The 25,579-nt window shown below is 39.1% G+C and overlaps 1 protein-coding gene and 2 long non-coding RNA genes across 17 annotated transcripts in view; 1 reads left to right on the top strand and 2 right to left on the bottom strand.

Moving 5' to 3' along the window:
• LOC125781193 (uncharacterized) overlaps window positions 1-5,190 on the top strand; it is a 43,984-nt gene extending 38,794 nt beyond the window's left edge. Inside the window, exon 3 of the long non-coding RNA XR_007424406.1 lies at window positions 5,105-5,190. This is a non-coding gene — a long non-coding RNA (uncharacterized LOC125781193). The remainder of the gene's footprint in view (window positions 1-5,104) is intronic.
• mpp7a (MAGUK p55 scaffold protein 7a) overlaps window positions 4,458-25,579 on the bottom strand; it is a 272,588-nt gene continuing 251,466 nt past the window's right edge. For all 3 annotated transcript variants that reach the window (XM_049464563.1, XM_022670298.2, XM_022670297.2), the window contains exons 16-17: window positions 19,692-19,835; window positions 4,458-5,430 (exon numbers count right to left, since the gene is read on the bottom strand). In XM_049464563.1, coding sequence (XP_049320520.1) covers window positions 5,251-5,430; window positions 19,692-19,835 — 324 coding nt within the window. In that variant the 3' untranslated portion in view covers window positions 4,458-5,250. The remainder of the gene's footprint in view (window positions 5,431-19,691; window positions 19,836-25,579) is intronic.
• Window positions 13,297-15,160, bottom strand: LOC125781191 (uncharacterized). 13 transcript variants are annotated; one of them, XR_007424389.1, is made up of 3 exons: window positions 14,014-14,956; window positions 13,914-13,953; window positions 13,297-13,712 (listed from the first exon to the last, which is right to left on the bottom strand). It is a non-coding gene; the product is annotated as an uncharacterized LOC125781191 (long non-coding RNA). The 13 variants fall into 13 exon arrangements; XR_007424388.1 differs by lacking the exon at window positions 13,297-13,712 and having other exon boundaries at window positions 13,889-13,953; window positions 14,014-14,915; window positions 14,956-15,160; XR_007424394.1 differs by lacking the exon at window positions 13,297-13,712 and having other exon boundaries at window positions 13,889-13,953; window positions 14,014-14,093; window positions 14,175-14,956.

Genomic DNA, 25,579 nt, shown 5'->3' with positions numbered 1-25,579 from the left:
TGATACTACAACTTCCTCAACATCTGAATTACCCATCAGCCCCGGACACAGAAAACCGCCTTTAATTGGGAAGCGGTTAACATGGATAACACACACACACACACACACACACACTGTCTGCTTAAGCCTTTTAAAAAATATAAACCATCTGTCCACATTTGACGTGCACTGTTTAATGTTCTACGAACAAAACTAGGGTATACGCATGTTGAGATGTTCATTGCTATCTTACGCCCCACCTCCATCGTTTAAATAGCAAAAGTGCTTCTGAATATATCTGCATATCTATATATCTATGCTTGTGGTGGTCTGAAAACTGAGAAGTGTTCATTGGACTCGTCCAGGTAGCTGCGCCGTTAAAACAGCGATCTGCCAAAGTCAGAGCTCACCTGGTTCTTAAATTAATTTTAATGATGAGCAAATGAATCACTGATTGGTTTATTTCACATTACACTCAAAATTAACCACAGCCATGATTAATAAAGATAATTATTACATGCCTTTTATGTGTTTTGAGACACGCAAGGTGTACTTTTCCCGTCTGCTCAAGCCTTTTTACAAAATAAACCTGTCCACAGTCGACGTGCACTGTTTAATGTTCTATGAACAAAACTAGGACATACGCATGTTGAGATGTTCATTGCTATCTTACGCCCCACCTGCATTGTTTATATAGGAACTAGTAACCATTAGTAACCATTAATAAACTAATTGTAAACCATTTATAAACCCTTTATAAAGGTAGTCTTATTTTAAAGTGGTACTGTATACAGAATAATGTTCAGAACATTAAAAAACACATGGTTTAAGTACATTTTCTTTAAGTTGTTGAAGTTTAAGCAGTAGAATGATGAGTCTTAGTCCGGGAACCTCATTCATGCATATAAAATAATACAAAAAACACAGATACAGTGGCCTGCAAAAGTACCCTTGTCACATAACTTTGTCACATTTTGGTACACCTTACAACCACAAACTTAAATGTAAGTGCACAAAAATGATTAATTGGAAGGAGAGCATCTGTGAACATGTTTTCATGTCTTGTCACAGAAGATCAATGGCATTTAGGTCTTTTATGACTTTGACTGAATGTTCTTTAATCTGAACCATTATAGCTCTACTGTAGCTCTGACTGTATGTTTAGGCTCATCGTCTTGCTGGAAGGCCCAACAGGTTTTCTTTTCCAGGATTGTTCTCTATTTATCTCAATCCATCTTTCCATCATCTCTGTCCAGCGTCCCTGGGATCGTGTTATTGCGTAATCTCAATGCGATGGGATTCCGTCATAGGTTGCCAGGTCTGTACAGAACTCTCAAGGAGGGTTGCCAGTTGAATACAGAACCCTCACTGGGGGAATTCTGACAATAGCTGTAAGAACTAAAGAGACTCATGTAAGATTATACAGGTAAGATACTGTTATGTACTGTATTTTACTGCATATAATAAATCATACACACATACGTTCATAAACTGTGACTTAACAATGATTGACAAGAGGATTACTCAATACATGTATATAAAAAAATAAATTTTGCAAATTAAATATTTTTAATCATATATTTCAAAATATTTTGGTAAAATCGTATCTTGTCTTGGGAACAGTGTTTTGTTGTACTATACAACCACATATCAACATAATGACAATAAGGCTGAAGTAAATCAAACGTATTTTTAATTGATTTTAATGTGATATTTTTAATAGCTTTGTAGAAATCGGTTTAACTTTTACATTTTAAAGTAAAATTGACCATGATTTCATTTATTCATAAAAAAATTAAACAGAAAACATCAAAGGGGTTGAATACATTTTATAATTACTGTAAAATATCTATTTTTAACAGTTCTCTCAGAAAGTTTATTTAATTTAGATATTAAAATATGTATAGAAACAGTCAAAAGTTTGGACACACCTCTTCTCATTTAGTGTTTTTTTAATTTTTCTTTATTTCTTTATTTAATATTTTTTTTTACATTGTAGATTATTATAATAAGAAAAACATGAAAATAATTAAGAGACACATATGGAATTATGTAGTAAAAATTAAAATATAATAGTGTTATTCCTCCACATTAATCCCCTGATCTAATTTTCTAAACCTGATGAACTGAGATTGAGGCGATTTGAGGTGATTTAATTGGGATGAGCTGGAGCTTCTTTCACAGCGTGAAGGAAAAGCAGCAACTATTGTTCAGCACCTCCGGGAACTCCTTCCTTCAAGACGCTAAGAAAACTATTCGGTAACACTTTCTATGAATGTCATCTCTATAAGACTCTATAAACATACTCATAACACATAATAATGCATTCATAAGGCATTGTAAACATGGCTATACATATTTATAAAAATGTATAATTCATCATAGCCATGTTAATTATGCATCATGAGCTGTGATTATAATGCATTAATAGCTGTGTTCATAACATGTTATACGTCAATACCAAGAAACTCACCCTCAATAATCCTATAAATATATTTTTAACCACTAAAAAATTATCTAGTATTGTCTAGTCTAGTATCTAGTATTGGATATAATATTAGTTATAGTTAATTATAATGTATTATAACAGGTCTTTGTGCGCTCTAAGTAAAGTGCCAGACTTTCATTGTGGGACTAGATTAATAACGATAGATATAAACTATTTTAACATATAAATGATAAGCACAGCTTATAATGTATTATGATCACAAGTCATAATGCTTAATAAACATGTCTATAATGGGTTATGCATTTTTATAAATATTTATAGCCATGTTTATAATGACTTATGATTGCATTATAATATATTATGAATGTGGTTATAGAGTCTAATAGAGAAGACATTCATAGAAAGTGTTACCAACTATTCCAGGTGACTCTCGTTCATGAAGACACTGAGATTAAAATCTCACCAAGAGTCTGCTGATCTGTCCTCAAAGAGAAATGTGATACTTATTCAGAAGAATCTAAAGTATACTTTTAACATATTATAGTTTGTTAAACACTTTTTAATCTCTGTATAGCTTTAATATGGTCTTCAATATTAAATATACAATGTAAAAAATCTAAAAATCATAAAAATAAAGATAAAAAGAGCTGCGTCCAAACTTTTGACTGGTACTGTATCTCTGTATCTGAGTGAGGTCCATAGTTTATCCACAATTCATAATTCAAAAAAAGTCATTTATTTCTGATGGGATTATAGTGTAATCATTATTATTATTAGACATAATGTTGGAAAAAAAATGTTGTTTTTTTTTCTGTTGAAAACGGACGATTAAGAATTAAAGTCTGCATATAAAAACCCTTATAAACCCCAGAAAAATAGTAAAATATATTAATTTTCTAATTAAATATAGCTACGCAAGCCCACCCCGAAGGTCATTCATCACAGCTCATGGGGGTCCCCCTTTAAAAAAAAAAACAAGGAAAAGAAAAACAGCTTAAAAAGGCTTAAAAAGCCGAACTGTTTGTACTTTTTCCCAGATTTTTTTTCACACATCTGAGCTCTGATACAAAACAGTTCAGCGACCACAGAAAAATAATAATCATCCCTTTGGTTTCTATAAACTAATGTTAAAATTACACCACCGAGCGGTCGCCGCCGCTCAACCACTTGATTGGCAGTCAGGCGTGCACGAAAAAAGCTGCTAAAAGTCTGATGACGCTCGAGTGTAATTAGACACTCCAGCTTGGTCTGGTCCTGTCCGGCTATTTTGACCAAATACAAACAAAAAAAGACCTATAATTCCTTCCTTTAGTGTTGCAGGAGCCTGTAAACCATCCGAGATCCGTTAAAACACCCTGAACGTCAGTCCCACCACCAGATTTAGGCTAAAAAAACAAAGAAGCTCTGTCAGCAATCACAGATTACAACGTTCGTTAACACTTTATCTGATCTTATGTAGGTTTTACCTACATAAAGGCTTCATAACACTGAATAATGTATTTGTATTAATTTATTCATTCACAATTTTATAATTTAGCTAGGCTCACTGTCGCTAGTGATGCTCGGAGAAGAAGAAAGAGCAGCGAATCGTTTCTTATACAACAGCTCACAGATGCAGCCTTGTGCTGATCATCATCACCCTAGGAGTGATGAGGGGTGGAGAAAGAGCGCCATATACTGTACCCACCCAGAGAGAGACAGAGCAAGCAAGGCTAACTGTGCTCTCTCGGGGCTCCGGCAGTTGATGGCTGAGGGGCTAAAATTCATTATATTAATAGTAACAGTCAAACGTTTTTATTTTATTAAAATTATTTATCCTACATATCGAAAGAATAGCGAAGTGTTCTATCAGACTATGAAGGAACGCATAAGGAATCATGTAGTAACTTAAAATAAAGTGTTAAACAAACCTAAATATTTGAGTCCTGATGAGAGCCAGTTTCATCATTCCAACATTTTTAATGGTCTTTCATTAAAATTGACTCTTAAAATTTCTGTTTTAGTATTTTTGTTTTTTTCTTTACTTAGTTGGTACTGTATGTCAATACAATGTTTTAAAACGTAGGCAATTCATAAATATCCAAATACTGATTCATACTATAAATACATTATTCAGTGCTTATGAATGTACAGGGGTTGGACAATAAAACTGAAACACCTGTCATCATTTTAGTGTGGGAGTTTTCATGGCTAAATTGGAGCAGCCTGGTGTTCAATCTTCATTAATCGCACATTGCACCAGTAACAGCAGTAAGAGTGTGAAGGTTCAATTAGCAGGGTAAGAGCACAGTTCTGCTCTAAATATTGCAATGCACACAACATTATGGGTGACATACCAGAGTTCAAAAGAGGACAAATTGTTGGTGCACGTCTTGCTGGAGCATCTGTGACCAAGACAGCAAGTCTTTGTGATGCATCAAGAGCCACGGTATCCAGGGTAATGTCAGCATACCACCAAGAAGGACCAACCACATCCAACAGGATTAACTGTGGATGCTGTAAGAGGAAGCTGTCTGAAAGGGATGTTCGGGTGCTAACCCGGATTGCATCCAAAAAACATAAAACCACGGCTGATCAAATCAAGGCAGAATTCAGTGTACACCTCAAGTCTCCTGTTACCACCAGAACTGTCCGTCACCACAATCAATTATTGTGCTCTAAAACCAGATTTTTCAGTTTTATTTTCCAACCCCTGTATTATGAAGCCTTTATGTAGTAGCCATCAAATAAAGTGTTACCCGAGTGTTTTTCCCTTTTGTCTCATTTTGTTTCTTTTGTCAAATTCCTCTCCCTTATGTGTCTCCAAGTGTGTGTGCTGTCCTTCATGAGTGTGTCCAGCTGATAGGAACCCAGTGAGTCTCTGTCTCCACCTTCCTCAGGGCCGTCTTCAGCTCGCTGAAAGCCGTCGTTAAGTCGTCGTTAACGATGACCTTTTCGAAGAGGTGGCCGTACTGGTTCTCCATCAGTTGGGCTGCATTGATCATCTCCAGGAAGTCTTCCTCCTGATAAACAACAATAAGATAAAGAATTAACAAAAAAAATGTTAATCTAATATCAGCAGAATTGGATTACCGTATTTTTCGGACTATAGGGCGCAATTAAAAATCGGTACGTCTTATAACAAGGTGTTCCTTATGTATGAATTCCACCAGTCAGGTATTAATGAGCAGTAAAGCCACTCTGCTGAAGTACATCGTTATAAAAAGGAGTTTTAGTTTAGTTCTAGCACTAGCGCTTAGCTGCTAATGCTAATGCTGCTGCACCCAGCCTTAGTGCAAATCTGGAAATGTGGAAAAATCTAAGCTTACTTTAAATAAACAGAAGCGCTTTACTCACCCAAATAAAAAGTGTCAATCAGGAGAGAAATCTTTGTAAATTAATGAAAAAAAAAATAATAATTATATATATATATATATATATATATATATATATATATATATATATATATTATAAGAATTACATATTTTTTTTATTAGCTTAGTTTAACAGGAATTAGTAGGAAAAAATGCTGACACACACCCCTGTTCCTTACTAGTGTCGCAGTATAGTGAGCCTTATAATCCGGTGTGCCTTATATAGTATGGCACACCGGATGCCATACTATAAAAAATCTTCCGGCAGTGCCAGGCGACGGCAGCAGCTGGCTAGCTCTCCGGCGAACGTGTAGACTTTTTTGTTTATATTTCTGTTTTCTTGTGCACCTACTTGCACATACTTCCAGAATGTGCAAACCTATCATCGCCTACGACAAAGAAACGCTGCTAGACATCGGTAAGCGCTGTAAGGACATAACTTTTAGCCTACCGTTTGCTGATACCACGCTGGACATTGTCCGCCCCAGCAGACCGCTGCCGTGCTCAGCCCCGCATCCGACCGGAAGAAGCAGGCGGCGGGCACGCGAGCGTAGCCAGAGGCGGGGGAAGCGAGCTGGTGTCCGAGTGCGGCTAGCTAAGCTAGCTAGCATACCACTTCCCACGCTGTTGCTCGCAAATGTCCGATCACTAGAGAACAAACTGGACGAACTGAGACTCCGGCTCACTACTGATCGCCAAACCAGAAACAGCTGTGCTCTCATTTTCATAGAAACCTGGCTCCACAACGGCATCCCGGACTCTGCCATCAAGCTAGACGGGCTAACAGCTCACCGCGGTGATCGGACGTCCGCATCTCTAAAAACAAAAGGAGGCGGACTCTGTGTGTTTGTAAACAACCGCTGGTGCACCAACTCCGCTGTTATTGAGCACTGCTGCTCCCCAGACATGGAGTACATGGCGGTGAGATGCCGGCCCTTCTACCTCCCCCGGAAATTTAACGTAACTTTAATTTGGGCTGTTTACATCCCCCCTCAAAGCGATGCTAAGCTAGCGCTAGCCACACTGGCTAATGCTATCAATAAGCTGCAGTCCCATTACCCAGAGGCTGCGCTCATTACCGCTGGAGATTTCAACCAGACTGATCTCAGGTCAGTCTGCCACAGACTCTACCAACACATCTCCTGTCCTACACGAGGGGAAAATACGCTTGATCACGTCTACACAAACATTACGGATGCTTACAACTCCACTCCTCTGCCTCCATTTGGTAAGAGTGATCACATTTCACTTCTCCTGAAACCCACATACAAGCAGCTGCTGAAGCGGGTGAAAGCAACAGCAAAGACAGTGCGTGTATGGCCAGAGGGGGCAGAGTCAATGCTACAAGACTGCTTTGAGTGTGCGGACTGGGATATGTTCAAAACTGCAGCCACCAGGGACTCACTTGTGGATGTTAATGAATATGCATCTTCTGTCACCACGTTCATCAAGAAGTGTGTGGATGATGTGACTGAAAAGAAACAAATCCGCACATTTCCAAACCAAAAGCGGCGGCACGGTGGCGCGGTGTGTAGCACTTCCGCCTCACAGCAAGATGGCCTGGGTTCGATTCCCGGCTGGGGCGACCCGGGTCTTTCTGTGTGGAGTTTGCACGTTCTCCCCGTGTCTGCGTGGGTTTCCTCCGGGTTCTCCGGTTTCCTCCCACAGTCCAAAGACGGCACGTTCAGGCTAATTGGAACTTGATTGAAATTGCCCCTTAGGTGTGAGTGTGTGAGTAAATGTGTCTGTGTGTCTGTCTGTGTCTGTCTGCCTTGCGATGGCTTAGATAGTAGAACCTTGTGATTAGACAGTACCTTTCCTGCCGCGAAATAGCCGACGAGCTGATGTGGCGTTAAACTCGACTACCCAACCCAACCCAAACCAAAAGCCATGGATGAACAGTGAAGTCCGCAGTCTGCTGAAAGCCCGTGATGCTGCCTTCAAATCTGGCAACAGTGAAGACCTCAAAGCTGCCAGACACAACCTAAAGGTTGGCATCAGAGCTGCCAAACGCACACACAGCTCTCAGATCGCAGCATACTTCAATGCCAACTCAGACCCCAGACGCATGTGGCAAGGAATCCAAGCAGTCACTGATTACAAGAGCCAAGCCAACAGCCCTACTTGCTCGGACGCCTCCCTTCCTGCAGAACTGAATAACTTTTATGCCCGGTTTGAGAACACTGTTCAGGCATGTCCACCTATCACTGCCCTGCCCTCTGCCACAGATGAGCCACTCATACTGGCTACAGAAGAGGTGAGGAAAGCACTGAAGCGGGTCTCTACTCGGAAAGCAGCTGGTCCAGATGGTATCCCGGGTAGAGTTCTACATGCTTGCTCCAGCCAACTTGCGGCCCCCTTCACGGACCTCTTCAATGTCTCCCTGGCACAGTCCACAGTTCCTGACTGCTTAAAAGCCACAACAATCATCCCTGTTCCGAAGAAATCCTCCATCTCCTGTCTGAACGATTACCGTCCCATTGCTCTCACACCCATTGTGATGAAGTGCTTTGAGAGGCTGATCTCAGCTCACATAAAGAACAGCCTACCCAACACTCTGGACCCGCATCAGTTTGCCTACCGAGCAAACAGGTCCACGGATGATGCTGTTGCCCTGGCAATGCACACTGCACTCAACCACTTGGAGGGAACAAACACATATGTCAGATTGTTGTTTGTTGATTTCAGCTCCGCATTTAACACCATCATCCCATCCAGACTGGTCTCCAAGCTTAGCACCCTTGGAATCAGCAACTCACTCTGTAACTGGATCTTGGACTTTCTTACTGGTAGACCTCAGTCCGTCAGAATGGGGGATCACACCTCCCCCCACTTATACTCAACACTGGATGCCCCCAAGGCTGTGTGCTCTCACCTCTGCTCTTCACTCTCTACACCCACGACTGCTCTGCTAAGCACAGCTCCAACACCATCATCAAGTTTGCTGACGACACTACAGTCATTGGCAAAATTGCCAACAATGATGAAGGAGCATATAGGGAGGAAGTGGAGCTCCTGGCAAAGTGGTGCACCGTCAACAATCTCTCCCTCAACGTCAACAAAACCAAGGAGCTGATTGTTGATTTCAGGCAGGGGAACAGAGTGCACGCACCCCTGAGCATCGAGGGAGCAACAGTGGAGAAATTCAGCAGCTTCAGGTTCCTTGGTGTCCACATCTCCGAGGACCTCACCTGGTCACTGAACACATCTCACATCATCAGAAAAGCCCAGCAACGCCTCCACTTTCTCCGGCGGCTGAGCAGTGTCGATCTACCGCAACAGCTCCTCTGCAACTTCTACAGAGCCACTGTAGAGAGCATCCTCACAAGCTGCATCACAGTATGGTACGGCAGTGCCACTGCTGCTGAACACAAGGCCCTGCAGAGAGTGGTGAAGTCTGCCCAACACATCACCGCAACTACCCTTCCATCCATACATCACCTCTACAACAAGAGATGCCTGAGGAAGGCTATCAGCATCTCCTCCGATCCTACCCACCCCAGCCACTTCCTGTTCCAACCCCTGCCTTCCAGGAAAAGGTACAGGAACATTAGAACCAGAACCACAAGACTGAAGAACAGCTTTTTCCCACGTGCTGTAAAACTGCTGTCTCCAGCAACACTAACTTCAACCTGAACAGTACACAGACTGACCACTGACCACTCCCAGTTTCCTACATGGCCACTGATTGCTTCAGCACAGAGACTGTATGCACTTTGCACTTTAATCATTTCACTTATATGCACTCTGCACTTTAATCAACCTGGCCTACCTCTACTATTATACACATATGGACTATATACAATGTACCGCTGTCACTACTGCACTTTAAACACTTTAACTTTAAACAGTACCTCATCACACAAACATAAACATACCAATAATCTTATTGTAACTATTGTTTGTGTCCCCTGTACTTTTGCCCTATAAGTGTGTTTGATGTCCCCTGTACCTTCTGCCCCTACACTGTGTGTTTTGTTTTGCACTTCTCTGTATCTATCGTCTGAGCACTATTTACTCTGTCCTACACTTTTCTTGTCTGCACTGGAGATCTAGCCTAATAGTGTTTCGTTTTACTGTACAACCCTGCATCAGTATAATGACAATAAATTGAATTGAATTGAATTGAATTGAATTGAATGAGAAAATGTTGAAACCCCTAAATATACTGTATATAAGTGAGGTTCTCCCTGTCTGTATTGGAACAACACACACACACACAAAAAAAAAAAAACTTTATATAATTTAAAGCAAAACTTAACAAAGGGACCAGACAAAATATTTGGCACCCTCAACTTAATATTTGAAAAATAACTAGAGTTTTTTATAATAATAATAATAATAATAATAATAATACATTTTATTTATATAGCGCTTTTCAAAATTCTCAAAGACGCTTTACATACGAAGATAAGGCACAAAGATAAGTAAAAGACAAAATTACAATAACAATAATAATAATAATAAGGGACACAGTCATCAAATTAAACACAAAAATAATATAGGTAGTTTTACCAATGACAAAACCAACCAGAAAAAAAAACAAAAAACACAAAAATAGTCTACAATAGTCTATTTTTAGTCTAAATATAGTCTTTATTTTTCTTCTTAAACTTCTCAACTAGAATTTTTGGATCACTCTTCTTCTACAAACTGCTCCAGGTTTCTCATATTTGAAGGGCTTTTTAAGATCTGGACTTATTGCCAGTCACTACAGAACTCTCCAGAGCTTTGTTTCCACCCATCTCTAGGGGCTTTTTTGAATTAAGTTTGGGGTCATTGTCCTGCTGCAAGACCCAAGACCAAGACTTAGGATTCAGATCCAGCTTTCTGATACTGGATTGTACATTGCAAAAAAAAAAAATAATAAAATAAATAAATAAATAAAAACGTTGAAAATGAAAGTGTACAACTTGAAGTACAGGGGTTGGACAATAAAAAAACTGATACACCTGGTTTTAGAGCACAATAATTGATTGTGGTGATGGACAGTTCTGGTGGAAACAGGAGAGTTGAGGTGTACACTGAATTCTGCCGTGATTTGATCAGCCGTGGTTTTATGTTTTTTGGACGCAATCCGGGTTAGCACCCGAACATCCCTTTCAGACAGCTTCCTCTTACAGCGTCCACAGTTAATCCTGTTGGATGTGGTTGGTGCTTCTTGGTGGTATGCTGACGTTACCTTGGATACCGTGGCTCTTGATACATCACAAAGACTTGCTGTCTTGGTCACAGATGCTCCAGCAAGACGTGCACCAACAATTTGTCCTCTTTTGAACTCTGGTATGTCACCTGTAATGTTATAGTGTGCATTGCAATATTTAGAGCAGAACTGTGCTCTTACCCTGATAATTGAACCTTCACACTCTTACTGTTCTTACTGGTGCAATTAATGGAGTTAATCGAAAAATGATGACAGGTGTTTCAGTTTCATTGTCCAACCCCTGTAGCTGAATGGATTATAGAGAAGCGGTGGTGTCCACAAACATTTGGACATATTTCTCAGGGCTGTTTACTGCTGCTGTTCCTGGTGCACATGGCCTTTGCCCTCTCTGGGCTTGTGGGCTGAGTTTAGTGTTTGTGTAGTGGAGACTAGGTTTTAGTGTTAGTCTGGGAGAACATGGCACGGTTTGAGCGGCGTGACTGATTTAGAATAAAGTTTTAGTGCACCAAAACCCCGGAGCCACAGATCAGATACGAGGCTCCGTCCTGCCAAACACATAAAGAGTAATGGTGAATCTGGACTGCGGACTTTTAAAACAGACAGTCCTGCATTCTCACCAACAAAAACTCTGCATACTTGCACAGCTGTAAACAAAGGCCTGGTATGAGGTTAGAATTAAAGTGCAACCATCTTTTGTTCCCTTCATTTACCACCATCTCCATCTCCAGCTCTGCCTCGCTCTGTAGATATGTAGAGACACTCAGGACTGGCTATTATCTAGATTAGGTCTTGGCCGGAGCTCTAGAGACATTTATTCTCTGGTTTGGACTGTTGTACGTTTTCTTTTCTTTTTTTCAATTTAAAGAGTGTTTAAATTATCGTTTTATCACATCTACCAAATCTACAATATATCATCACTGTCCAATGAAGAACACTTATCTCCATTTTTGTCGATTTTTAGTTTACTACATAATTTGAACCGACAAACTGTCGCTTACACTGTGCCGAAATTTCTTGATGAACGGACCAATAGAAACTCTTCAAAATGACCTGAAATAAACTCTTTTTACATTGACTTGCATTGAACGTTTACAACAGGGATGTCCAAACTATGGCCTGCGGGCCATTTGCGTCCCGTTTCCTTTTTTGGAGCGCCCAAAGAGTCTAAAAGCGGAGAGAGTGTGCAGTTCTAGCGCAGAAAAATGGCCAAAGAGTCTAAAAGCGGAGAGGGTGTGCAGTTCTAGCGCAGAAAAATGGCCAAAGAGTCTAAAAGCGGAGAGGGTGTGCAGTTCTAGAGCAGAAAAACGGGCCAAAGAGTCTAAAAGCGGAGAGGGTGAAGTTCTAGCGCAGAAAAACGGGCCAAAGGGTCTAAAAGCGGAGAGGGTGAAGTTCTAGCGCAGAAAAACGGGCCAAAGAGTCTAAAAGTTGCCGTAATTAAGGAGTTTAATATTAAGAAACATCATGAAATGAAACATCAATTTGAAAAATCTCAGTTTACACAACACTGTCAAAGATAAATAAAGATAGTAAGTCAAGTAAAATGGTGTGTAAATGAAAGTAATCAGAAAAATGTATTATTTAAAGTGGTATATTTCATTATTTGTTTTGTTACAGAGAGACAGTTGAGTCTGTCTCTCTCCTGTAAAGTTGCTGTTTTGGAGATAAGTGTTTTTCATTGGACAGCGACGATACATTTTTATGTTTGGTAATATAGATTTGTTATTTATTCATTCATCTTTAAGAGAGTCTAATCAGTCAGTTCGTCTATTTTCATCTCGTTTTATCTCGCTTTGATTAGCTTTATGGATTATATTTTAATATTATCTGTGAGGGGTGTGCGAAATGTGATAACACTGTTGGTTATCCCAATATTTATGTGAATTGCAATAAATTAGGGTCCAAAACTAGTGTAAAAGTTTATTAAATGTTTAACAAAACTTGGCTTTGCTGCAACATGTTCGACGAATAAGAACCTCTACATATACTACCCTCTACCTCACTCTACCTCACTCTACCTCACTCTACCTCACTCTACCTCACTCTACCATGCTACACCATACCCTACCACATCCTATCTGGCTCTATGATGCTCTATTTCAGTCTACCACACTCTACCACTCTATATTAGAGTCTATCAGGCTCAACCAGACTCTACCTCACTCTACATCCCTCGACCACATTTTACTACACTCCATTACACTCTACCAGGCTCTACCTCACTCTACCGCTCTATAACACTACCACACTCTCCCTCACTCGATTACAGTTTACCATGCTCTACATCACTCTACTATGCTTACTATGCTACCTCACCCTACCAAGCTCTATTACCCTCTATCTCACCCTACCATGATTTACCTCACCTACCACATTATGTCATGCCCAATCTCTCTCTGCCATACTCTATTATAGTCTACCATGCTCTACCACACTATATTAGAGTCTATCAGGGTCTACGCTGCTCTACTACACTTTACCTCACTCTACCACAAGCTTTACTACACTCTATTACAATCTACCATGTTCTCCCACACTCTACCTCACTCAATTACCGTCTACCTCACTATACCAAGTTCTATAACAGTCTTCAACGCTCTACCTTACTCTACCAGGCTCTACTCACTCTAGCATACTCTTCCTCACTATAACCAGGCTCTATTATAGTCTATGACACTCTACCTCACTCGACCATGGTATGCCATGCTCTACCTCACTCTACCATACTCTACTTCACTCTACCATACTCTATTAGTCTATGACACTCTACCTAACTCTACCATGCTCTACCTCAATCTAACATACTCTTCCTCACTATAACCAGGCTCTATTATAGTCTATGACACTCTACCTCACTTTACCATGCTCTACCTCACTTTACCATACTCTACCTCACTCTACCACACTCTATTATAGTCTATGACACTCTACCTCACTCTACCACACTCTATTATAGTCTATGACACTCTACCTCACTCTACCATACTCTATTATAGTCTATGACACTCTACCTCACTCTAACATACTCTTCCTCACTCTACCACACTCTATTATAGTCTATGACACTCTACCTCACTCTACCATACTCTATTATAGTCTATGACACTCTACCTCACTCTACCATACTCTATTATAGTCTATGACACTCTACCTCACTCTAACATACTCTTCCTCACTATAACCATGCTGTACCTCACTCCACCATACTCTATTATAGTCTATGACACTCTACCTCACTCTACCATGCTCTACCTCACTCTAACATACTCTACCTCACTCTACTATTCTCTATTATAGTCTATGACACTCTACCTCACTCTACCATGCTCTACCTCACTCTACCATGCTCTACCTCACTCTACCATACTCTATTATAGTCTATGACACTCTACCTCACTCTACCATGCTCTACCTCACTCTAACATACTCTACCTCACTCTACTATTCTCTATTATAGTCTATGACACTCTACCTCACTCTACCATGCTCTACCTCACTCTACCATGCTCTACCTCACTCTACCATACTCTATTATAGTCTATGACACTCTACCTCACTCTATCATACTCTATTATAGTCTATGACACTCTACCTCACTCTACCATGCTCTACCTCACTCTACCATACTCTATTATAGTCTATGACACTCTACCTCACTCTACCATACTCTATTATAGTCTATGACACTCTACCTCACTCTTCCATGCTCTACCTCACTCTACCATACTCTATTATAGTCTATGACACTCTACCTCACTCTAACATACTCTTCCTCACTATAACCATGCTGTACCTCACTCTACCATACTCTATTATAGTCTATGACACTCTACCTCACTCTACCATGCTCTACCTCACTCTACCATACTCTATTATAGTCTATGACACTCTACCTCACTCTACCATGCTCTACCTCACTCTAACATACTCTACCTCACTCTACTATTCTCTATTATAGTCTATGACACTCTACCTCACTCTACCATGCTCTACCTCACTCTAACATACTCTACCTCACTCTACCATGCTCTTTTTTTACAATGTTACTGCAGCTATCCTAATTTTTGTTTATCGTGAGAATGCACATCACAAGAACAATAAAAACACGATTATTCTTACAGATCTATTATCTACAGTATTTTACATTATTCTTTTTCCAGCTCTCTTTTGTGTTTGGTTCTCAGGAGGGTTGAGTTATGTCCAATATGTCCAAAGCATTCTCATCCCACCCCCCCCCCCCCACCCCCCCGGTCCCTCTCCATCATTCCTCCATCAGCAGATCTCCTGATTATCTCAGAGCTCTGCAGAAGCTTGATGGAAAATCTGTGTTTTTATGGATTGATATAAAGTGCACCTGACCTCTGCATTAAACCCGTATAAAGGGAAATCTGGGTCAGCTAGAGGTCTCCGTTTTACACTCGTCAAGTACAGAAATCCAGGGCAGTCCCGACACTCTGACGACCACAGACATCATCTCTCCTGCTGTGGTTTGTGTCACTCCAGTGTTTTAAATATCAGACAGTGAAATATATTTACGACTCACTTCTCCCGTCCTCGTCTGACGACACTTTTACTGCGCTTCGGGATTTTCACCTTCCATATTTTTGAAAAAGGAATAAAACTACAGACAGAAGGATAGAAATGAGGCGAATGTTCTACAGGAGATATTAACGATATTATAAAAGGCAGAACAATGCAGCAGAGGTCTGGCAGCGCTGGAACAATGAGGGAACTGTGTGGTGGCGTTATGGCTCTAGCAGACCGGGCGCAGGCGTTACTCACTGAGAAATATGATGAAAGCAGGATAAAATATGTCTGTAAGATTTTCATCAAACAAGGTTTTACTGTAACTGCAGTAATAGGAGGGATGTGTGTGAGTGTGCGTGTGTGTGTCAGAGACTCTACAGCACTGTTACACTGGAGATTCCTGAGAGTCTGATTTACTTAAAAATCAGCTACAGTGCTAAAAACTCGTACACTCATACACTCATACTCATACGAGTTTCTAATGCCTATAAAACACATGTGCTGAGCAAGAACATACCTAGTGTTTGACAACAGAAAAATAAAAAAGGGTTTGAGTGAAATAGTAAAAGAAAAAAAGGGTACCACTTTAAAATAAGACTACCTTTATAAAGCGTTAATAAATGGTTTACAATTAGTTTATTAATGGTTAATAACTAGGTTGTAACTAGGTTGTAAATACGTATGTGTTATAACCGATTATTAATGATTTTTATGGCATTTACAATCTAACTAATAACCATTAATAAACTAATTGTAAACCATATATAAACCCTTTATGAAGGCAGTCTTATTATAAAGTGGTACCAAAAAAAGGTTACAAAATTAAAACAGAACAGTGACTGGTTTATTTTTGTTATAGTGACTGATTTATCATGTTATAATCATCTAACTATTGTTTAATCATTCTATCTATTATAGTGTTCTAACTGTATTCTATTATTCTAATTATCATTCTATCATTTGATCATTTTATTGTACTAACATTCTATCTATCTATCTATCTATCTATCTATCTATCTATCTATCTATCTATCTATCTATCTATCTATCTACTGTTCTATCATTTTATCATTCTAGCATTCATTCTATCATTTTGTTAATCAATAATTCTATCTGTCATTCGATCATTCTAAAGTTTGATCATTCTTTTGTTATATCATTCTATGTTTCTATTATTTTATCTACTGTTCCTATCTATCTATCTATCTATCTATCTATCTATCTATCTATCTATCTATCTATCTATCTATCTATCTATCTATCCATCCATCCATCCATCCATCCATCCATCCATCCATCCATCCATCAAGATTATCCACATAATCTTCTGTCTGCCATCAACTGTCAGCTAGTAATCTAGCTCAGAAAAAACATTGCAAATAAACTGCTCTATCTATCTATCTATCTATCTATCTATCTATCTATCTATCTATCTATCTATCTATCTATCTATCTATCTATCTATCTATCTGTCTGTCTGTCTGTCTGTCTGTCTGTCTGTCTGTCTGTCTGTCTGTCTGCCAATCTGTCTATGTCTATCTGTCTCTGTCTGTATCTATTTATCTGTCTGTCTGCCTGCCAATCTGTCTATGTATATCTGTCTCTGTCTGTATCTATCTGTATGTCTGTCTATCTATCTATCTATCTATCTGTCTATCTGTCTGTCTGTCTGTCTGTCTATGTCTATCTGTCTCTGTCTCTATCTATCTATCTATCTATCTATCTATCTATCTATCTATCTATCTATCTATCTATCTATCTATCTATCTATCTATCTATCTATCTATCTATCCATCATCCATCCATCCATCCATCCATCCATCCATCCATCCATCCACCAAGATTATCCACATAATCTTCTGTCTGCCATCAACTGTCAGCTAGTAATCTAGCTCAGAAAAAACATTGCAAATAAACTGCTCTATCTATCTATCTATCTATCTATCTATCTATCTGTCTGTCTGTCTGTCTGTCTGTCTGTCTGTCTGTCTGTCTGTCTGTCTGTCTGTCTGTCTGCCAATCTGTCTATGTCTATCTGTCTCTGTCTGTATCTATTTATCTGTCTGTCTGCCTGCCAATCTGTCTATGTCTATCTGTCTCTGTCTGTATCTATCTGTATGTCTGTCTATCTATCTATCTATCTATCTATCTGTCTGTAATTTTACCTATTGTTCTATTATTTTATCATTGTACCTATTTATCCATATATCAATTATAATCTCTATTGTTTTATCTATATGTTTCTATTTATTGCCACGAATATCAATATACTTAAAATATCGCCCAACCTGTGTGTATGTGTGTGTATATGTGTGCGTATGTGTGTGTGTGTGTGTGTGTGTGTGACACTGAGAGATGTACAGATCTGTGTGTGAGGAGTGAAGGCTAGGTTGCTAGGCTAACGTGAGACACCTGCGCGGGTTTTACAGCACTGAACAGCGTTTAGGGCCGACCTTCAACACCGGCACGTGGAGCGTCTCCACGGCGACGGCCAGACGTGTCCGCCGTGACCAGGGTTTGGCCCGAGTGCGGCTTTAGCGTAAAATATATATATATATATGTATATGCTAGGAGTGCAGTCTGCTAAAGCTATTAGACTGCCTACTAATTCACACGCACTCTTACACACACACACACACACACACACACACAGTAAGGTACATGTGCTAATTGGTTTCATGTGTGACTTTTCTGAGCACACTCCTGCAGGTGAAGCATGAGCTCAGACTTATATCACGTTACTGCTTCAGGGGAGGTCGAGACACACACACACACACACACACACACACACACACACACACACGCACACACACACGCACACACACGCAATCACCCGTGTATATATGACACGTCCAACACACTGCGGGAGTGAAAAGGATGTGTTTGATTGACCCCAAACAAAAAAATTTCCAAAAATAAGCTTTGAAATTGATGAGAAGCTCACAGACGTCAAGAGTCAGGGGTGAAAAGTTTACATCATTCCTATATAAACCAAATACACAATCCAGCCACAACATATACAACCTGTCTGACAACATGAAGCAGATAAAAGATCTCAAAAAAGCAGCACATTATTATTATACCCCCATCTGAAAAAAACTAATTTAAAAACAGATGAGAAAACACTGAGAAGTCATTGATCATCTATCAGTCTGGAAAAGGTTATAAAGTCATTTCTAAAGTTTTGGGACTCCAGAGAACCACAGTGATTCACTATTATTCACTAATGGAGAAAACATAGAAAACACTGGTGAACCTTCCCTGGAGTGACCGGCCGACTGAACAAAATTACTCCAAAAGGGCATGAACAACTCATCCAGGAGATCAATAATAGAACCCAGAACAGCATTTTAAAAACTGCAGGTCTCACTTCTGTCTATCTGTGTCTATCTATTTGGGACTCCAGAGAACCATAGTGATTCACTATTATTCACTAATGGAGAAAACATGGAACACTGGTGAACCTTCCCAGGAGTGACCGACTGATGAAAAACGTGCATCAGGTGTGTTGTGGATCTCACCGTGAAGGACTTAGCTGAGCCTTTATCATCTTTTTCTGATATTATTTTTTTCTATCTATCCATCTATCTATCTATCTATCTATCTATCTATCTATCTATCTATCTATCTATCTATCTATCTATCTATCTATCTATCTGTATGTCTGTCTGTATGTCTGTCTGTATGTCTGTCTGTATGTCTGTCTGTCTGTCATTTTACCTATTGTTCTATTATTTTATCATTGTACCTATTCATCCATCCATCATCATTATTATAATTTATTTTGTTCTATCTATATTTTTCTATCTATTGCCATGAATATCATTATAACTAAAATATATTACCCAACCTGTTTGCACTCACGTGTGTGTATGTATGTGTGTGTACGTGTGTGTGTGTGTGTGTGTGTGTGTGTGTGACACTGAGAGATGTACAGATCTGTGTGTGAGGGGTGAAGGCTAGGTTGCTAGGCTAACGTGAGACACCTGTGCGGGTTTTACAGCACTGAACAGCGTTTAGGGCCGACCTTCAACATCGGCACGTGGAGCGTCTCCACGGCGACGGCCAGACGTGTCCGCCGTGACCGGGGTTTGGGACTCCAGAGGACCACAGTGAGAGCTATGCTATTATTCACTAATGGAGAAAACATGGAACACTGGTGAACCTTCCCAGGAGTGACCGGCTGATGAAAAACGTGCATCAGGTGTGTTGTGGATCTCACCGTGAAGGACTTAGCCGAGCCTTTATCATCTTTCCCTGATATTATTTTAGCGTTCTTCCTGGTCTCTCTCAGACGCTCGATGGACGGCGGCTTCACGAACACCACGAAGGGCTTAAACTCAGCCGTACGAAGATTCTTCAGCGTCTGTCAACAGAGAAAAAGACAGAAAAAAAGAGAGAGCGGTCAGAGTAGGAAAAACTAAAAAAAGAACAACAAAAGAACATAAGGCATCAAAACACCATCAATCACGGCATCATAATGGCGCTGGATACTGATCCTGCTGTACAGTATTGATCTTAGTCACTGTTACATTTACAGACATAACAAACAGACATAATTGTGAATAAACTGCTCTATCTATCTATCTATCTATCTGTCTGTCTGTCTGTCTGTCTGTCTGTCTGTCTGTCATTTTAATTATTGTTTTTATTTTTTATCATTGTACATATTTATCCATCCATCAATCACAATCTCTATTGTTCTATCTATCTATTGCCATGAATATCTATGCTAGCATTGTGAATAAACTGCTCTATCTATCTGTCTGTCATTTTAACTATTATATTTTATCACTGTACCTATTTATCCATCCATCAATTATAATCTCTATCTATCTATCTATCTATCTATCTATCTATCTATCTATCTATCTATCTATCTATCTATCTATCTATCTATCTATCTATCTATCTATCTATCTATCTATCTATCTATCTATCTATCTATCTATATGTCTGTCTCTGTCTGTCCGTCTGTCTGTCATTTTAACTATTGTTATATTTTATTATTGTACCTATTTATCCATCTATCAATTATAATCTCTATTGTTCTATCTATCCTTTTCTATCTTTTGCCATTAATATCTATGCTAGCATTGTGAATAAACTGCTCTATCTGTCAGCTATCTATCTATCTATCTATCTATCTATCTATCTATCTATCTATCTGTCTGTCTGTCTGTCTGTCTGTCTGTATGTCTGTCTGTCTGTATGTCTGTCTGTCTGTATGTCTGTCTGTATGTCTGTCATTTTAACTATTGCTATATTTTATCATTGTACCTATTTACCCATCTATCAATTATAATCTATGTATCTATGTATCTATCTATCTATCTATCTATCTATCTATCTATCTATCTATCTATCTATCTATCTATCTGTCTGTCATTTTAACTATTGCTATATTTTATCATCGTACCTATTTATCCATCCATCAATTATAATCTATGTATCTATGTATTTATGTATCTGTCTGTCTGTCTTTCTGTCTGTATGTCTGTCAATTTAACTATTGTTATATTTTATTATTGTACCTATTTATGCATCTATCAATTATAATCTCAATTGTTCTATCTATATTTTTCTATCTATTGTCTTGAATATCTATGCTAGCATTGCGAATAAACTGCTCTATCTATCTATCTATCTATCTGTCTGTCTGTCTGTCTGTCTGTCTGTCTAAAAGACAGAAAGACAGAGAGAGAGAGAGGTCAGAGCAGGAAAAACGGAAAAAAAGGAACAACAAAAGAACGTAAGCCATCAAAACACCATCAATCACGGCATCATAATGGCGCTGGATACTGATCCTGCTGTACGGTATTGATCTTAGTCACTGTTACATTTACAGACATAACAAAGCCCATCGTTCACACTGAGCTGAACTGATGTGACATCGAGAGGATCGAGGTACTAATTACTTTCATCTCCTCTCATCAGACCCGAGTCTCTGAACCCGGAGAGCCCGAGGTCAGCGGGAAAATAAAAAGAGAGAGAGACGCCCAGTAAAAAAACGAGTACAGGAAAATCGAAGAGTAGAGGAAGATCGCTAACAGAACCGCTGCTGGCGCTGATCCGTCCCCTCACTCCGACGAGAAACAGCCCCAGACCACCGCAGCCCGGTGTGTGTGGCCCGGCTCGCGCCAGTCTGGCCGGGTTTCGGGTCCAGCGGGGCGCTGGAGGAGCACTGGGAGCAGGAGGACATGGATACTGCTGTAAAGGTTTGGACTGGTAAATGTGAAAGCTGAAGAACGACGGAGGAACACAGCGATCTTCCTGCGTCTGGGTCGGAACGAGACGGAACGGGTTGTGGCATCGATTAAATAAAATCAAATAAAATACGTGTTTTAATAAAGTTCATGTTTTATCCATTCTGTGGCTTTGGGCACGTTTGAGCCGTAGAGTCTGGTTCTAACATTTAGCCAAGATTTTACAGCTGAATATTAATAACACTACAAGATACTGGCTATTTGTGAGCAGCTCGTTGGTTAAGCCCATTGGTTTCCTGCAATAATGAAAATGACAATGTACAACCTCAAATGAGGGGTTGGTTAATTTTAATTATTAATCAACACCCATTTCTGCATTAAAAAAAAGTTGCAGTCGCAAAGACAATCTAAAAACGTTATGATGATGGAACTGGCCCTCATCAGAACTGCCCCAGGAAAGGAAGAGCAAAAGAGCAAGAGTTCCCTCTATTGTACAGGATAAGTTCATCAATCAAAGTTACCAGCCTCAGATAAGAGCACCTAAATACTTCACAAAGTAGCTAATTTTATGAGGTAAAGTCACCTGGAATTCAGGCTTTCAGTTAACAGCTGTGCTGAACTCATCAAGAGTTAATTACTTGAATTTCTTTTCTCTTAATAAAGTGTTTGAGAGCATCAGTTGTAAAGTTGTGAAGAGGTAGAGTTGGTGGTATACACAGGGTTCATACACTTTTTAACCAATAAACTCCCTTGATTTTTTTCATTACTTTTTCATGCCTTCAAGGCAATTTTTTATGACCATACAATTTTTAAAACAGGAGTGCAGTCATGGACAATGAAACAAAAAATCAACTAAAACTATAATTAAAATTGATTATAGAAGGTCTAAAATGAATCAGATCAAATGAATCTGACACAAAATCTTTAATAATAAAATGTGTATCAGATTCTGAGAGCTCCATTGTGTGTAGAGGCTAAATTACTGAATTTACTCTGAGCTGATTGACGTATTTGTAGCTCAAATTAGATATTCTACATCGATAAACTAAAACACTAAAATGTATAGATCAAATTTACATGACTTTTCCAAAATTTTCTGGATGTTTTTATTTTTCCGAAATTTATCCAAGCCTGGAAATTGCTATTTCCAAAATTCCATGACTTTTCCAGGTTTTTCACAATCGTACGAACCCAGAATGTACAACCCCAAATCAGGGGTTGGTTGATTTTAATTATTAATCACCACCCATTTTCCGCATTTCAGGCATGCAACACATTAAATAAAATAAATAAATAAATAAACAAAACAATCTGCAGTCGTAAAGAAAATCTAAAAATGTTATAATGATGGAACTGGCCCTCATTAGGACCCAGAAAAGTAAGTGCAAGAGTTTCATTAGAGTTACCAGCCTCAGAAACCACAAGTTAACAGATCCCCAGATAAGAGCACCTAAATGCTTTTTACAGAGTGTTTTGGTTAGTTTATGTGTTCCTTCACAGTCTAGATGACAAGTATTAATTTGCAATGTAGGAAAAAGAAAATCTAAAACTTTAAATGAGAAGGTGTGTCCAAACTTTTGACTGGTACTGTACTTCAGAAGGAATACAAGAAGAAAATGAGCCTAAACTGGACAAAGCTCATTTAAAATTAGTTAAAAGTAAAATAAAACAATAAAAGTCTGAAAAAGTGAGTAATACAACAAAAAAACAGGTGCTTTAGAAGCAATTTACACCTCAATTTACACATCTCACATAAAAAAAAGCATTTTAGAGATGTGGAATTCACCAAATCTGCCCAAAAACTGCCCTCAAATATCGTATATAAGTATTCAAGTAAAAAATTACGGTCAGTCAATATGAAAAGAGGAATTATAAGAACTTTGAAAGTCTCCTCAAAAGCAGTCACCACAAAAAAGACCATCAGAAAGCCTATGATGATGGAACTGGCACTCATCAGGACCCCAGCTCCCCAGATAAGAGCACCTAAATGCTTCTTCACAGAGTATTTTGGTTTGTTTAACAGTAATTTTAAGTTACTACTTGATTCCTTATGTGTTTCTTCATAGTCTGGATCACTTCATTATTAATTTACTATGTAGGAAAACCTTGGAAAAGTTTGAAAAATCCAATTTTTTAACTGGTACTGAATAGAAACACCTTTAAGAAATGGCTCTTAAATGGTTCCAAGTGGTTCCTTGGTTCTATAGGCCTAATTAACTGTTAATCACTTTATAATGGGCCGGGCAATACATGTTATTAACAAGCTAATAAATAACTTAATCAACTTAAATCTGTATGCAGTCTGTTCAGTCTGAACTTCACCTTTATTCTGGCTACACTATCAGGTATAATAATGATAAAGACAGCAGGCCACGGCCAATAAAAGCTCTGCAGACAGTAAACATGGTCCTGCTTGTGCCAGAAGCTTCTGCTGCCAGTAGGTAGGAGACATATAAATTCTGTATTAGATTACTCTGATTTCTTGCTTGTTGGTAAGAATGCCAGCTTGCCTGTCAACCAGACGCTACAAGCCATGCTAATGAAGTTTATCGGTAAGAGAGCTGCTGCTGTAGGACCTGATTTTGACCTCTAAACTGGATATGATGCTCCACGGGTCCATTATTCCGAAAAACCCCACTGCTCTGAAATTACACAATCTCTAATACTTGCTGCTGTTACCACCCCTGGTCATATTGGGTTTTCCTTGTGTGCCCTTTGTGCTGGACCATGATTGGCCACCAGGGGCACACTCTATAAAAGCACAAGAGAAATCCTGACCTGGGAGAGACGTTCAGAGCTCCTCCCCTTTCCTGACCTGGAAAAACTTCCTGCTCAGACCAACCCAGCGTCTTATTTTTGTGTTCTGTTTGTTGCTTTAGTTTTTGTTGCAGTTTACATTAGTCTTTGGGTAAAGTAGGGGGTGAGTGCCATTTTGTTTGGCTACCTTTTTCTCCTGTTTTGGTGCCAGGGAGTCGGGGTAGTTTGTGTATTTTGTTTTCTTTATTTTGGCAGGTTCAATTAGTTTTCTTTGTTTGTTAGTTGGTTTATTTGTTATTTTGGGCTATGCTCACTCCTATAGTCATATCCCCTTATTTTTATCAATAAATTCATCCTGATCCTGTAAATTCATCCTGTAAAATGCCCCTTCCTACTACAGTGGCGTAAAAAGGTGCACTTAAAATCCTTTAATTTTCCCCAAAAATTGTCAGCGCACCTTATAATTCGGTGCTTCTCATGTGTGAATTCTACCAGTCAGGTATTAAGGAGCAGTAAAGCCACTCTGCTGAAGTACAGAGCTATACAGGAGTTTCAGTAAAGTTTCTCCAGCACCAAAGCTGGAGCAGTGTTAGCATTAGCTGCTAACCGTGCTAAGCGCTAGCTATTTCTCCATTCAGAGTTGAGTATTACCAGCCTGTAGTCTGCTGCTAACCCTGGCTAGCACTGCTGGAGCAGCATTAGCATTAGCCGCTAACTGCACTAAGTGTGCTAACCCTTTTACTGTTGAGAGGTGAGTATTATCAGCTTGTAGTCTGCTGCTAATCCCAGCTGGCATTGCTGGAGCATCATTAGCATGTATTAGCAGTATTAGCGCTAGCTCTTTTGACATATAAAGGTGACTATATCGTCCTGTAGCCTGCACATTAAGAATGTTAGTTTTTGTTTGTTTGTTTCATTTAATAAATAAAATTATCATTTTAAAAAGTGCTTTTTATATTTACTCAGGTAATCTTTGTCTGATATTTAGAGTTCGTTTAATAAAAAAAATATCAGTATGAAACAAAAGAAATCTATTTGTTTATTTGTGTAGAACCTTTTTATTACATGCGTTTAACTATGACTTGTGATTTATATTTGTTATGTATGAGATGTCAGTTGGACCTCAGGAAGAATAGCTGCTATTGCA

This window comes from Astyanax mexicanus, chromosome 15 (assembly GCF_023375975.1).
Source record: "Astyanax mexicanus isolate ESR-SI-001 chromosome 15, AstMex3_surface, whole genome shotgun sequence".
NCBI classification, from domain to species: Eukaryota; Metazoa; Chordata; class Actinopteri; order Characiformes; family Acestrorhamphidae; genus Astyanax; species Astyanax mexicanus.
Note: the sequence above shows the minus strand (reverse complement) of the source record. Positions and strands in the feature narration are given on the sequence as shown.